Source organism: Perca fluviatilis, chromosome 2 (genome assembly GCF_010015445.1).
Source record: "Perca fluviatilis chromosome 2, GENO_Pfluv_1.0, whole genome shotgun sequence".
Lineage (NCBI taxonomy): Eukaryota > Metazoa > Chordata > Actinopteri > Perciformes > Percidae > Perca > Perca fluviatilis.
This window is the reverse complement of record NC_053113.1, coordinates 25,684,270-25,700,269: the sequence shown is the minus strand read 5'-3', so window position 1 is coordinate 25,700,269 and position 16,000 is coordinate 25,684,270. Positions and strand designations below refer to the sequence as shown.

At 39.7% G+C, this 16,000-nt stretch overlaps 1 protein-coding gene across 1 annotated transcript in view; it reads left to right on the top strand.

The window, feature by feature from the left end:
- Positions 1-731: 731 nt before the first annotated feature.
- Positions 732-16,000, top strand: part of megf6 (multiple EGF like domains 6) — a 59,560-nt gene continuing 44,291 nt past the window's right edge. Inside the window, exons 1-4 of the mRNA XM_039790509.1 lie at positions 732-814; positions 1,711-1,845; positions 2,078-2,187; positions 2,423-2,527. Coding sequence (XP_039646443.1) covers positions 738-814; positions 1,711-1,845; positions 2,078-2,187; positions 2,423-2,527 — 427 coding nt within the window. The 5' untranslated portion in view covers positions 732-737. The remainder of the gene's footprint in view (positions 815-1,710; positions 1,846-2,077; positions 2,188-2,422; positions 2,528-16,000) is intronic.

Below are 16,000 nucleotides of genomic sequence, written 5' to 3'. Positions count from 1 at the left end.
TGTATTGTGCATATTTTTAAATTTTCATCATCAAATATAGGCTATTTATTTTGTTACACATTGATATGCTTCTGTTTTTTGTAGGCTACTACATTTTTCTGCTGTGACGCAAATATCTGAGTCAATAAAGTTGATCTTAATCTAATAGCCTATAATGCAGAATATAGGCCTATATCATAAAAGACGTCATTACATATATTACACATGTTCAATATTTTTTGATTTATACAAATATGTGGAATAAAACATAGCTAACTATATTAACCTACTATCCTGTCCTCAGCTCTATTTTGTCAGTGTCCCAATTAGCCTACATGTAAATACGATAGGCTATTTAGAAAACCTTTGGCGATAATTTCTCTTAACACAACTGTCACATCATGTATTCATTCAAGAGGTAGGTCTAATATAAGCATGTCTGGGTGTTTTCATAGTCAGCACAGGTCAGTGTCTCCGGGGGTTTTGGGAGGTGGCCCCTCAGTGACTGTGGGTGGTGCGTTTACTCGGAGCCATTCAAAGGCTGCCATTGACAGAATAGATCGTCCCTCTGCTTAACCAGGGAATGAGAAAACACGTCTGTGTTCTCGAGAAATATCAAAACAAGACAAACATTAACTTTTGAGTCATGTCTTAAGGCGGACCTAATGTCAGGATGCTCTTCATTTGATGGACACAGAGGCTGCACCGATTGAGTCTATAGCCTATACTTCTCTCCGTGTCTGTAACTGGCTGAAATTATGTTCCCAGATATTTTTTGTCTGATATTATTGAGCACTATGCGCATCGCATCATCTTTGGAGCTGCAACTTGGCATGTAAGAGACGCTTTTTAATCTAGATCATTTCCACTGTTTTTACAGTTTACATTTGCACTTATAACCTTTTAGATTGTAGGCTATTGAATATTCAGGTGAGTGATAATTTATTTTTTATTTATTTATTACAAAGACGGTTAAGGCCTAAATAGCCTACATACCTCAAGTTTTGCAAATAATTTAACTCTGTAATTCTGTTCCTTTATAGTTTACTTACTATGTTAAATGCCCACTAGGCGTCGCTCTTTCAAGTCCTCGATGAGGATGGATGTGTGTTTTATAGCACTGCTGTAACGTGCTTTTGCATAACAGCTTCCAATGGAATGTCATTTTTATTTAATTTTTTGTACAGTATTCTGCCAGAGGTTTAAATAGACTGCAACACGATTGAAGGAATCGTTTTCATTACAGGAGAAGCTGAATTAAAACTTCAGGCTGCTTGAAGCCAAATGGTTTGTGGCGGAGGACACCTTGATAGTTTAGGATAGCTGCACTGACAACAACATCTGTGCTTTATAATGGACTTGCACACATGAGTACATGCATGCAGGCATATTAACATGCAAACATTTCTGGAGCAAAAAAATGTATTTCCTGTGGAATTTTGGTTGTTTATGGGGTGCTGTAGGCAGTGTCCTAACTGTGTTTCTTTCTGGACCTTAATCAAGCACATTGCGCCAAACAGGAGGCTATACAATTGTTCAACAAACAATGTGTCTTTCATGAGCTGATGTTCTTGCAACTGAATATGTATATAAGCTGTGAAAGTTCATGTCTGTTGGAGTACATCTGCAGCAGGCTCAGATAACCCCTAAACGTAACTAAGTCTAATACATATTTTAATTGCACCTGTCCATCTCTTTCTTGTTTTGTTTCTGTGTTTTCTCCATGCCCAGGCCAAATGTTTGTGCTGACCAGGAGATGTCCATGTTGGGGGGCCGTCAGCCTTGTGTCCAGGCTTTTACCCGCATGGTTAAGGTGTGGAAGCAGGGTTGCACCAGCCACTCATGGTGTATGGGCTATGAGAGAAGGTAAGAGGAAAAAATACTTTCACAACACACTTACAACAAACTCTTAACAAAACTTTATCATTGACCATTACTATTCCATAAAGACATCTCATTCATAAGCACAGCTGCAATAGGAGTCGTGATGGGGTGTTTTACAGATATACATTACTTAATAAATAGTTAATAACATCTATAAACCTATAATGTAACTTCCATACAATCCTGTGACTATAGCAGAATTTCTCCTTCTCAGGACAACCTACTACACAGTGTACAGGCAGGTGTACAACATGGATTTGCACACAGTCTATAAGTGCTGCCCTGGCTGGACTCGGGAGGGTGAAGAGATGGGCTGTCTGCATAGTGAGTAATGGCATTATACACACAAAGCCTACTGTATGTATCACATAGGGCTAGTTTTAATATTGCTATGAAGCTGTATATATCAATTTTATATTTAGTACAATAATTGAACTGGAAAAATTAAGCAGGAACATAGCCAGCTTAGATGGAGATCTCCATCATCTGTACAAATAGAAATGCACACAAACATGGATACATCAGCAGCCTTGTGGTATATGATATGTGGTATATGCAGGGGTGTGTGGTGCCAATACATGTTTCAACGGAGGCCAGTGTGCAAGGACTGGGGACCAGATATGTCAGTGTCCACTGGGCTTCAAAGGGACGCGGTGCCAATATGGTGAGTTTTCATTCCCACCTGATAAAAAGTTGGTCATGTTTATAAACCTGCATACCCACTTCTTGCATTGCAGGTATTCATACACAGTATGCAGCAATAAGCTGAATTCAGCTATGTGACTGAGTGAAGTGACTTACATCCTCAGAGGACAACATGTTGTTAAAGCTTTAATAGGCCCAGTTCAAACCTTATGCTTTCACTTTGCAGAAGCAGAAAGAGCCTGTAGTGTAGCTGTGATTGGATGATGCTGCTCTGTTGGGAGTCTCTGGGTAGTTAAAGGTAGAAGAAATGCTCTCTGGGAGGAATGGTTTCCTTTGAAGACTAGAGCCTGGAGTGCTGTGGCTAACCCAGCTGAGCCTCCACTCTATAAAAACTATAAAGATATATAAAAACTGTATGCTAATGAGGGTATATGCCGTTCTGGTTTCATAAAAAACATTTCTTTAACACATTGGTTAAAGATTAAAAAAAAAAATGTTTTGTCACGGACAGGCAACTTAGTTCAACATTTTGGGAATAGGGAAATACACGTATTAGCATTCGAGTGGAGAGTTAAATGAGAAGATTGATACCACTGTCATATTTGGACAGTAAATAAAATATGAAGCCACAGCCAGCAGCTGGTTAGCTTATCTTAGCATAAAGCAGGAAACAGGGGAAACAGCTAACCTGGCTCTGTCAAACAGTAGCAAAATCCACCTACCAGCACCTCCTAAAGCTCACTAATTAACATAGCTCAATGACAATTTGCTGTTTTACGAGGGGCTATGTGCCAGACTATTTCTTGCCTGGTAGCAGTAACTTCCTGGAGTCTTCAGTGGTTGACTGGCAACTGCTCAGAGGATTTAACAAATGAGATATACAATGTAAATCAGTAAGCTTTAGAGGTTACCTTTGGATAAAGCCAGGCTAGCTGTTTCCCCCTGTTTAAAGTCTTTGTGCTAAGCTAACTGGCTGCTGTACAGATATGAAAGTGGTATCAATGTTCTCATCTAACTCTCCGCCTTTGTTAAAGAATTTGAAGACAGAAAAAAAAGGGTGTACAGTCTCAGTAACCTCAGGCTTCTAAATAAGGTAAAGTCAGTCTTGACTTTCAAAGCGGGAACCTGGGCTCTGTCATCATTAAAGGTGCAGTAGGTAAGACTTAAAAAACTAACTTTCTGTCATATTTGCTGAAACTGACCCTATGTTCGAGTAGAACTACATGAAACAGGTCATTTAGGAGACCGTTTTGGGCTTTAGCGGAAAGGGGGGAGGGACTGAGAAGTTGTCGATGTTAAATTTTTTTTGTCTAAGTCCTGGATCTTTACAATCCTACCTACGGCACCTTTAAATGGTAAACACTTCCAGGAAGCTTGTACGAAGCCTGATGGCACCTCTTGTCTTTGAGCATTGTCTCGTCAGCGTCAGCCTCTGTTCTTTCTACTGTCCAAAGTCCTGCGGTCTACGTCAACACGCAAACAGGAGGATGGTTGTTAGTGTTTTGGAAGAGTCCCACTGAGACAGAGGATGTTTGGTTCCTACCCCCCACGTGCATACAAACACACATACACATACTGCAGAGGCTCTCCTGTTTGATTCCTTGAGTTTCCCAGGAGAAAAGACCTGCCTGCCAGGGGTTTAAAGCAGTTCTTCCTCTTGCAACGACATTTCACAGGAACGTGCCATTGTTTGTTAGAGGCAGATCTCCTGTGCGTTTGTTTTGACATGGGCTCTTTGATTTTCACACATCGGAGTGACACACAGGGAGCCGATAGAGATATTAGAGTTAATCAGAATTCCTCTAGGTTTCTCATCCTCTCTTGCACATCCTGTGACCTGTGCTTCGAACTCATCTCATCTTGCTCTTATCTTTTTGTAAAATATTGAGGTTTGACTTCAGTAACAAATACTACTGTCTAAGGTTCATTGTTATGTAAAGGCAACATAGGCTTTTGCCATGCTTGCCTACAGTGGCGCAATACCTGAGGCATACAATATTGTGTAAGACATTATGATATCCCAGTGTCGTGTACAGAACACTGTGAACACGCTGTGAACAGTTGAGGTTTGTTCTTTAATTGCAATTACAGTAAAATACGGAACTTTCGGGAAATGTTTAAAACTATCATTTAAATGGTGAGATCATCAATGTGAAATAGAGCGATTATAGGCCACTAGCATGATCTAAAACTAGGAGTATAGGAACTTGTAACAGCTCATAAGTTATGTGGTAAATGTTGATATGAAGACTGAATGCCAAGTATTTAGCAAAATACATTATACAGTTATTATTATAGAAAATAACATACTGTTTTGAACCATGAATTATGCCATAAAGGAAGGCACATAAGTGTGACTTGTTTGTTTCCATGTAAGTGAGATTTGCTGTGAGAGAAATGTTTACAGCTAAAACTCACTGGAAGGCAGAATAATGTGTTTTTTTCTTTTTTTTCACCTGAAATAGAGCTCCAAAACAAACCTGGCTACATTAGCAATCTATGAACTGTTAATAATAATAACAACATTAAAGTTAAGGTGTATTACTTTGGGTACTGTTAGTGATTCAACATTATACAAAAATGAAATCCTTTTGGCAAAAAGACGTACTGTATCTCATCACTTAACCAGTAAATTAAGCGGGCCATTCCACAAAACCTTGATTAGATCCTTGGTGGAGAGCAAGATCAAAAAACTTTCTGTGTTTGCGTACACTGAATATTAGCCATGTATTGCACATTCCAGCTCCAACTCTAGCTTCCAACACTGAGCCACCATGGTTTCACCAGGGAATCCTTTTCATTATTAGATCTGCGGCGTTGTGAGCTTTAACATTCCACATTGACAGACTTATTACTGTCCCATATGTGATTCATGATGGAGAAGAAGCAGATACGGTAGAGAGCCTCTGTAGATATATCTTGGAGTAATAAGTTAAAGGCAACTGGACTTGATGTTTGGTCATGAAGATGTTTCTCAAGGCTTCCTTAGATTTATTATATGGTGTTTCCTGCATGTTCTTATCGTTTCCCATATGCTCTGAATCCAACTGCATGTAATGCCTGTCGTAGCGTGTAAGTGTTTGGCATCACTGTCTGTCTTTCTATCTGTTTAGTGCCCCTGCCTGGTTGATTTTCTGCTTGTTGGTCCATCTGCCAATCAAACTGTCCTTCTGTTTCTATATTATAAACTTCACCTGTACTGAAGCCTGAAGCACTGCATGTGCATGTATTTTCAAATTTCCTCAAAGTAATTACTTTATTATGTGACACATGATGAAATGTGTTTGTTACTGAGAACATAATACGTTTTTAAGTCACTGTGTGGCAAATGATCACTCACTATCACTGTTAACACGTATAGTGCTTCAGATACTATGATTATAAGAATGAAGGATGAGATGGATTGCTTTAGAGACAACATATCTGCTTTGCCTTTTCAGCACAATTCATTCCAGCTTGACTTCAGTAGAGGGAGAGTACACTGAGAGCAGTGTTAAAAAACAGTGTGGCTCTGGTAATAGTTCAAGCCAGAATCCATGCTCTGCTCCCTCTCCCTTTTCAGCACTCATCGTCGATTGGCCTCTTGAACATTGCTCTCTTTGGTATCGTTGCCAAGTTATGGTGGTAGAGCCCACTGTGTGTTGTGGGGGCCGACCGGCCACCTGCTTCCAATTTCTGATCTGAGACAGAAGGCACCGTCTATGGAAATGTATGTCAGCCACTGACACCAAGGCCATGGTGTTGACACTATGAGGTAATAAACAACCTGGACACAGCCCAAGCATGTGCTGAGACGCTGGAGCCTGCTCTGTAATAGTTGCATTTACTCCTGCTTGTGAATGCCATTCTGTCTCACTCTATTAAAACTTGGATTGGGCTTGGCTTTGGTTAAATTGGTGCATGGGTCTGCATGCAATTAAGAGAGTGCAGGCACATATCAGTGTGAGGAAAGAAACCATCTGGACCTTACTAAAGAAGCCTAGCTGTTTTCAGAGCACTTTATAGTAGTGTGATTATGGACAGTTCCTATGACTGAATCCTGTTGCAGTGAAGGTTTTAGCTATGTAATGAGACAGCTAACGACATCAGCAGATATTGGGGGGAAAAGTGGGTGATTCAGGTTGTGATGACACAGTATTAGATACTAGAAGTAATTACATACAAAGGCGTTTACATTTGGGGGAAATAATTGCCATAGAAACACCACCAACGTTAAAACTGAATTTATTGTTTAAGAAATTACCTTCACCGATAAAAGTGCTGTGGACAGTGTTATTACCAACTCTGGGGAACTCTGCATGAAAGCTTTACAGTTGTTACAGTGGCAATGTAAATCACTTTTTTCTCACATGGGAGTCATCTTTCTTCATATGAACTCAAGTGTTTAATCCCCAGGACCTTGGGCTGTCAAGCCATACAGGCTTGGTTTCCTTCCCTATTAAATTAAACACACCTGTCTCTGTGTATGCCCCTATATGTAAACCTCTGTACATATGCTTGTGTATGTGTATTGTTCTTATTTGTGTGTCAATGAGATAGAGTTGCAGACATTAGCATTCGTTGGCAGCTTCTAGCATTTGAAGGAGGGCAGGTTTGGAAGCTTTGGGTATAAGTGACTATTCACGTTTGCTTCTATTGGATACAATACTGAATGTATATCCTTCTTGAAAGTTACCTAAATTAAACTCTACATGTAATGGTTTTATACAACAACAGCCATCTGTGACTGTGTCACAGATTATAGAAGACTGAGATGTGGTAAGGACTCAGGGGTGGCCACACGGAGAGTGAGTCCTTGTACAGGCTCTTTAGCGTGTAGAGGTAGGGAGAAGGAGGTGATTAAAAGACTGGAGGAAACGATGCTGACTCAGAGCTCTAGATTTGAAATCCTCAGCGCATTCCTCCTCATGTTGTGTTTTGTTTCTGTTCCTGTGAAGAATACCATGCTCGAAACATTGCATACAGCTCTGTTACGCTAAAACATGTCACTCATGCTGAAGCTGGGGGTATAATACTTGAAGAATAGCATTCACTATTTGTTCGCTATTGTGTCCACATTAAAAGTAAGCAAATTTGGGTTTTTGTGAAATAACTTTTGCTCCATTTTCTGAGCAATTTAAGACATGTGCTTTTGAACTGCTTTCGAATGTGGCTAAAAAATATTGGTATCTTGGGAAGACTCTGGAAAAACGATCTTGTCCTGCATTATGAATCCTTAGCCAGTGTTTGATCCGCTCTCTTCCACTGTTTTTACATTTCTTAGACCGTAATATCATACATCACTGCATGTGACTCTATTGGCCAGAGGGAAAAATCTCCCCTGTATTAATTTTACTGGTATGGCTTCTCCTGCACTGAACCTTAACTAAAGAACATTTGGAAGAATTCAAAATGGAAAGAAACCATATTTTCTTTTAGATTTCTGGAAGTAATTAAGCTCAAAGATGCAGTTGAGTCAAAATGTCAAGGTGTTATAACACAATATAAATACATCTAGAACCTGATTCATTTTGGTGAAACCCAATTCAGCATGTAAAAATAGGTGAAAGATGATGACTCTGTAACTTCAGGCAACAGTGATGTCTTTCACAGGTCTGGAATGATCCTTCTACCTTAAGTTAACTAACATACCATGGCTTAGAGTTTATCCTCTCTGAGTCTTTCTATGCAGTTAGTTCCACTGCAGAGCTCTGGTCAATACGCATTCTGTTTTGACTCCTGAGTAACATGGGCCTATTGAACATCTATTTCCCTAAGTATTTATCTGGCTGTAAGACAAAAGGGCATATGTACAGAACTGTTATAGTTCCAGACTAAATCATAGCAAATGAGGTGAGAACATAATCTTGTTTGCAATAACATTTATACACCAAACTCTCTTGGTCTTAACACTGTTTAATCATGGATACTGGACCCATAATCTAAAAGATTAAGTTAAAAGATTAAAGGTCTTGAATTGTGTCAAAAGTGTGCAGCAGACTGTGTTTTTAATTAAGATATGATGGCAACCATATGGCTGTAATGATGGCAGGCCTTATTGTTTGTTATGGTCTTGTTTCAAAGATTTGTTTGACCAAAAATGTAGTCGCTATAGCTGCTGTGGTGCTGAAGTTTTTGAGGTGTGGATGTCATGATGATTTTTATTTTCATAAAGAACTGCAGTGCAGACCACATGATTACCTCTGACAGGTTGGTCTTTGCCTTGGCTTGCAGCTCTCCCATTCTGTTTATTAGAGGTTACTGAAAAGATTAACTGATAACTATGTTAACAATGTAAGCCTTCAGAGACGAACAGATTCCTTTGAAGTTGACTGGATTGGTGTAATATAATTTGAATCATTGAATAATCAGTACTTTTCTCCTTAAACATTTTCTTTTGACATCCAAAACTGTACATGAGCAAAAACATTGTGAAGATATTACTTAAGGCAATCATTCATGGTAACGATCAGCTGTTGAAAACTGACTTAAAAGCCACTGCAGCTTCTGGCAGAATACATCAGACCTTCCAGTAATGCAAACAAGCTTTTCTGAACCACCAGAGCAAACATTTGAGTGTTTAATTAACGAAATTACAGAGAATTTAAAGGCTGCAAAGTACCAAAGAAATGTCTGTCAAATGTTTTCTTTCCGTGTTTTGAAGATCATTTGCCTGCTGACAAGGTAGATCGATTTTTAAGTACAAACATTTCTTCTGAAAAGATTTAAAAGGCCAGGTAGTGTATTGTTTCAACCAAAGCTGCTGTGAGAAAAGTACAATAACATATTGCTTTTTCCCCCCACATGCAATGTCAGCCACAAGCTTTTCCACTTTCAGTATTTTTTTTATTATTGACAGGAAGCTGAACACTAAAGTTGTGTGTGACTAATAGTGAATCCATCACACGGTCAGGTTGAGGATGTGCAGGATGCACAAGGAGAGGATGTATCATAATTCACTAAATAACAAAACTGTAGCAGCAGACATTTTGTGTGACTCTTCCTGTAGATAAAAATATGTCTGTCTAGAACAACAATGAGACTAAGATGGCAGTATTAGTTTGACAACACATGCGCAGCATTTAGCAAACGTGCTGCAAATACACACAACACAACCAAATACACAAACGCGCTGCAAATACAGAAAAACAAGGCAAAAAGAAGTTCTCTAGGGGGAGCACTAAGTGGAACACCTTGATTTTCGACCCCACTGAGAGAGAGAGAGAGAGAGAGAGAGAGAGAGAGAGAGCGCAGAGCGAGAGCGAGCGCGAGAGAGAGCTGGGGCACGTTCAATCTCAGAACGGTGGGCCGTTGTGAAACGGTGTGCAACTGCTCTGAGATCATAGACTGTACATATTAAGTCTATTTTTGAGATATGTTTTCTCTCGTTTGGTGGGTGTATCTCTAGTTTATTGGCTTAGATCACAGGTGATAATCAATCAGCAGAGACGTGTCTGTAAACTGTAACCTGTGGGGTCGAAAATCAAGCTGTTCCACTTAGTGCTCCCCCTAGAGGTCTGGAGAACTTCCGTTGTGTAATATGTAGCGGGGTTTTTTTGCATTTATTTTCGGGGATTGTGTGCTTTTCTTTAGCATCGTTTCTGTTTTTTGTGTTGTGTGCTTTTCTTTTTGCATCGTTTCTGTATTTGCAGCGCGTTTGTGTATTTGGTTGTGTTGTGTGTATTTGCTAAATGTTGCGCATGTGTTGTCAAATTAATGAAGATGTTTTCTTAATTTGCTTGTGTTTTGTCTATTTGCGTGTGTTTCATTAAGTTGCAGTGCGTTTGCCCCTGTCAGCCACTGTACTAATGGCTACCATATGGCAGGGAAGTTCTCACACCCTAAACAAGCACACCCTCATCTCTCCAAATGCATCAAGGCACCATTGTTTACCAGGTTAATGCTGAGCAGGTTGGAGCTAATAGCCTGTGTGATTGACCATGTGCTCCCAAAGCTCATTGTGAGATTCCTACAGTAGCAGTGCAGCCATCTCAGATTAAAGGATCCTCCTTGAACAGGGTTGGCTATGTTCATGCATGAAGTGTTAGCATTAGGAAAATAAACTCACTTGTAGAGATCAATCATCCTCACTTTACTAACTAATAACGGCCTAAATATAGACTTATTTTTGACTCTCATTACTCAGAACACTGGATAAAATCTGACTTTTGGACCCGTACTGCAGCTGTCTGGTTACAGAAAAGGGAATGAAGATGATTTTTTTAGTATGCGCTTTTTGGAGTCTAGCTTTTTTGTCAATTTTTGCTCTTTTTGGAATATGCTGTTTTTCCCCTTTGTTGTTTTGTAGAAGGCTTTCATAGAGCTAAACTCATTTTCATGTTGGGAGGAACTATTGCTTCAACAGGCACCTACAGTATGCATCAGGGGAACTGGTCAAATTTATGACAATGGTAAATAGTATTGAAGCTGTTTAACAGAGTACATGTGTTACAGAATGTTTTTCTAGATGTTTCATGGTTAACTTTATAGACATGGATTAAGTCTAGTCCAATATTAAAATAAATTTGTACAGAACATTTTACAATCATTCTAAGCAGAAAAGTAAAATCAGCCTGTGAGATGCCAAGTAGTCTCATATTTGCTGAACATAAGGCATTTAAATCTACAGCCACATTTCATACTCAATGTGGAAAACATTTTCTCTCCTATTTGCTGGTGAAGCAAACAGGATGGCTTTTCCAGATGTAGCAGTTGACAGATGCTTTCATGGAGATAAAGAGCAAAAGGTTGGACTTTAAGGGCAGTTGTCCAGGTGTTGTTTGTTGAACACATTTGTTCATTAATAACTTAAATCTGGTAGGATCATCATCTCAATTGTAGACTTAAGTTCTCAAGACTGTGTGATTAGTAAAACTGTGCAGACTGTGTGAGTTGACACTTTCTTGCACATCCTCTAAAAGTCACTGAATCCCTTGAATGGAACACCCTCTAAGATGTACAATAAGTCATGTTGTTTATTAGTTCATGAAGTTTGCAGTTCATTGTATCATTATTAATACTAAATAATATGCAATTGTGGTAATCACGGCAGTTTTGTTTATGACTGATGGTCACCTTCTGTAATTCAGTTCTCATGTTAAGTGATACATGTACTTCAGTTTGTGGGCTAAGCGTGTATCCCATGGGTCAAAGTGTCTGCTTACAAAATTAGAACAGCACCCAGTTTTGATCATTCAACTCATCTGTGAGGAAACAAAGAAAAAAAGACGAAAGATAAGAAATATGTGCACAGCAAGTGGCGAAACTGTGTCCTACTAAGACTGTCCCATCTGATTCAAGCATAAACTATACAGTCTCTAAAATAATCCCCATTATATTAGAGCATACATTCTGTGATTAAGGGACAAATGGGAAACATTTAAGCTGCTGGTGTGAGGTGGTAGAAACATGTGACCATGTGGTCCAAAACCTTACGTAGACACTGCAGTGAGAAGAGAGGGAGAAATGCATGTAGTTTAACAATGCTAGCTCCCATCTTGATCAAAATGTGACTCAAACACTAGCTCTGTGTTTCACTCTATTATTGTCTGCTTGAATGAGGAAATAAGGACAATTGGTTTTCTTCCTGAGAATTGAAGGCCTTGATTGATTGTATCCCTTTCTCAAGCCAGCCGTCCATTTCATTCAATGCAACATCTTGAAAACAATCCCTGTTTGTCTCGTCTTTATTTACTATTGAGCTGATTGTTGAAGCTCACTTTCCTCTCTGTGACAGGTTCCTTAAAGCTCCTTAGCTGTCTATGAACGACCTTTGACCTTTGGTCTAGTTCACAGGATCTGGTGTTTTTCCTAACAGCCCTTGATGGATCTTTCTTTCCTCTACTTAAAATGCTCTTTAAAGTAACCAGAAAGTGCAACTTGTTTTCTGTCACGGTAGCCACCTTTCACAAGATAAAAAACTATGTATATTGTTGTATGGGCAAAAGCATATGGAGCTGCAACTCTGTAAATGGGTGAGCAGAATTACTAACATGCTTTTAAAGCTTTGAACAGTAGCAACATACTAGTATAGGTTGATGGGTGCATCTCCAAAATAAAACAAGAAAGAGTCTACAGCCATACTGAGGCTGTACTTAGGCACAGCAGTGCTTTGAGCTAATTGGTGATGTCAGCATGCTAACATTACGGTGGCCCTGAGAGGCCACAGCACGCAACAATAAGACAACACGTGCAAATAAGACAACACGTGCAAATAAGACAACACGTGCAAATAAGACAACACGCACTAATAAGACAACACGTGCAAATAAGACAACACGTGCAAATAAACCACAGCACGCACTAATAAGACAACACGTGCAAATAAGACAACACGCACTAATATGACAACACGTGCAAATAAGACAACACGTGCAAATAAGACAACACGCACTAATAAGACAACACGTGCAAATAAGACAACACGTGCAAATAAACCACAGCACGCACTAATAAGACAACACGTGCAAATAAGACAACACGCACTAATAAGACAACACATGCAAATAAGACAACACGTGCAAATAAGACAACATGCACTAATAAGACAACACGCACTAATAAGACAACACATGCAAATAAGACAACATGCACTAATAAGACAACACGTGCAAATAAGACAGCACACACTAATAAGACAACACGCACTAATAAGACAACACATGCAAATAGCCCACACCACAACGGAAGTGTTTTCAGGGGACACTTTTAAGTGATGCACACGTGCCTCAACCATTGGCTTTCCGGTACACAGACAGACCAACAACAGGACAATTTTAACAATTTTTGCCATTTTATTCATCACTAAATTCACGTCTGAATACGTTTTAGGCGAGAAATGAACTCTTTAGATTTCGAATATAGGCAGTCTTGCGTAAATCGTTGCCGATTGTCAATTTGTTTCTAAGTTTTCGGAATTGAGAAGCTCCATAAAGTGACGCGACAGCCAGCTAGCGCCTGCCGGGGCCGCTAGTTCGTCACTCAGACAGTCCTGCTCAGAGACCCCGCTCTAAGATGGAGGTCTCTCAGACCGCTCTCGTAAATAAGAGGCTTTTATTTCGCCGTTGATGGATTATTTGTTTAAGTATCACAACACATGTCCATTTTAAGAGTAACCTGTGGTTAGCTGCATTTTCGGAGTTAAACTCCACAAGCGCTTGCAGGCTTAACAACCTCGCTGGCCGGCACACACACACACACACACACACACACACACACACACACACTTGCCGATACATAATAATAAAATACTGAGCACCCTACATGCACTGTAAATGCCTAGGGACAACAGATGGAAATTAGCAATTCAAATTATAAAGGTTGGTGTCTCCCCTTTAGTCTACATAACATGTCATAGCATGTTACCACTTTATGTACAACTGTTCATTTATCATACAGACTGAAACTCAACTTCTAATAAATCAGAAAACAAATACACCAACAAAAAAGTATGAGCTAAATACCAAATCTAATGTATATACTCTATGTCATAATTTAAACAAGTCTCCCGCATCTGCCTGCTGCGCTCTGGCCGTGTGTGTGCGTGTGTGTGTGTGTGTGTGTGTGTGTGTGTGTGTGTGTGTGTGTGTCTGCATAGGCGCGGATTTATGTTTTCCAAAGTGGGTGCTCACGGGCGCACGCCCTTAAAAAAAAAAAAAAAAGGAGTCAAAAATTGTTTGCATTTCAGAACGTTAGGAAATGGACAGCGGCTGACGCGAACACACACACCTCACCTATTAACTCGATAATAAAGCCGTAAAATAGGCTTTCAACTCAGGACAGCGCCACTTCTCACAAATACAGATAGGATTGGAGATGAGTGGTTAAACTGGCACGTAACCGCGATCAGCTTCGTGGGAAATTAAGAATCAATTCCACCAACATAACCAATCACACCATGACAGACGCTCCACTCAGCACCAACTGCTATGTTTAATTTTAAATGAATGTAGCCTACTGGTAGTCTGGCACATGTAGGGTGCTCAGTATTTTATTATTATGTATCGGCGAGTGTGTGTGTGTGTGAGATGGCCGGCCAGCGAGGTTGTTAAGCCTGCAAGCGCTTGTGGAGTTTAACTCCGAAAATGCAGCTAACCACAGGTTACTCTTAAAATGGACATGTGTTGTGATACTTAAACAAATAATCCATCATCGGCGAAATAAAAGCCTCTTATTTACGAGAGCGGTCTGAGAGACCTCCAGCTTAGAGCGGGGTCTCTGAGCAGGACTGTCTGAGCGACAAGCTAGCGGCCCCGGCAGGCGCTAGCTGGCTGTCGCGTCACTTTATGGAGCTTCTCAATTCCGAAAACTTAGAAACAAATTGACAATCGGCAACGATTTACGCAAGACTATATTTGAAATCTAAAGAGTTAATTTCTCGCCTAAAACGTATTCAGAAGTGAATTTAGTGATGAATAAAATGGCAAAAATTGTTAAAATTGTCCTGTTGTTGGTCTGTCTGTGTACCGGAAAGCCAATGGTTGAGGCACGTGTGCATCACTTAAAAGTGTCCCCTGGAAACACTTCCGTTGTGGTGTGGGCTATTTGCATGTGTTGTCTTATTAGTGCGTGTTGTCTTATTTGCACGTGTTGTCTTATTTGCACGTGTTGTCTTATTAGTGCGTGTTGTCTTATTTGCACGTGTTGTCTTATTAGTGCGTGTTGTCTTATTAGTGCGTGTTGTCTTATTTGCACGTGTTGTCTTATTAGTGCGTGCTGTGGTTTATTTGCACGTGTTGTCTTATTTGCACTTGTTGTCTTATTTGCGCGTGTTGTCTTATTAGTGCGTGTTGTCTTATTTACACGTGTTGTCTTATTTGCACGTGTTGTCTTATTAGTGCGTGTTGTCTTATTAGTGCGTGTTGTCTTATTTGCACGTGTTGTCTTATTAGTGCGTGCTGTGGTTTATTTGCACGTGTTGTCTTATTTGCACGTGTTGTCTTATTAGTGCGTGTTGTCTTATTAGTGCGTGCTGTGGTTTATTTGCACGTGTTGTCTTATTTGCACGTGTTGTCTTATTAGTGCGTGTTGTCTTATTAGTGCGTGCTGTGGTTTATTTGCACGTGTTGTCTTATTGTTGCGTGCTGTGGCCTCTCAGGGCCACCGTATAACATAGCCACAATGACAATGCTAACATGATGTTTAGCAGGCACAATGTTTGCCATGTTCAACATCTTAGATTAGCATGTTGTGGCTGATGAGAATGTCATTAGTTTTGCAGGTATTTTTTTTTTAAAACTGGACACATTTTAATTTCAATAATGAAAAGACAGAGGAGCACCAAAGTGATCACAATATTCACCATGAATGTTTGTACCAAATTTCATAGCAATCCAATACAGTAGTTGTTAAAAGATTTTACTCAAAACTTAGAATATCTATTTCATAGTGGTGCTATAGAAAAAGTAGGTCAGTAGGAGGAACATGAATGTCTGTACACATTTTCATTATAATCTGTGAAAGTTTTGTTATAAAATTTCAGTTTGGACACAAGTGGATTGTGAGGAGCATGAGA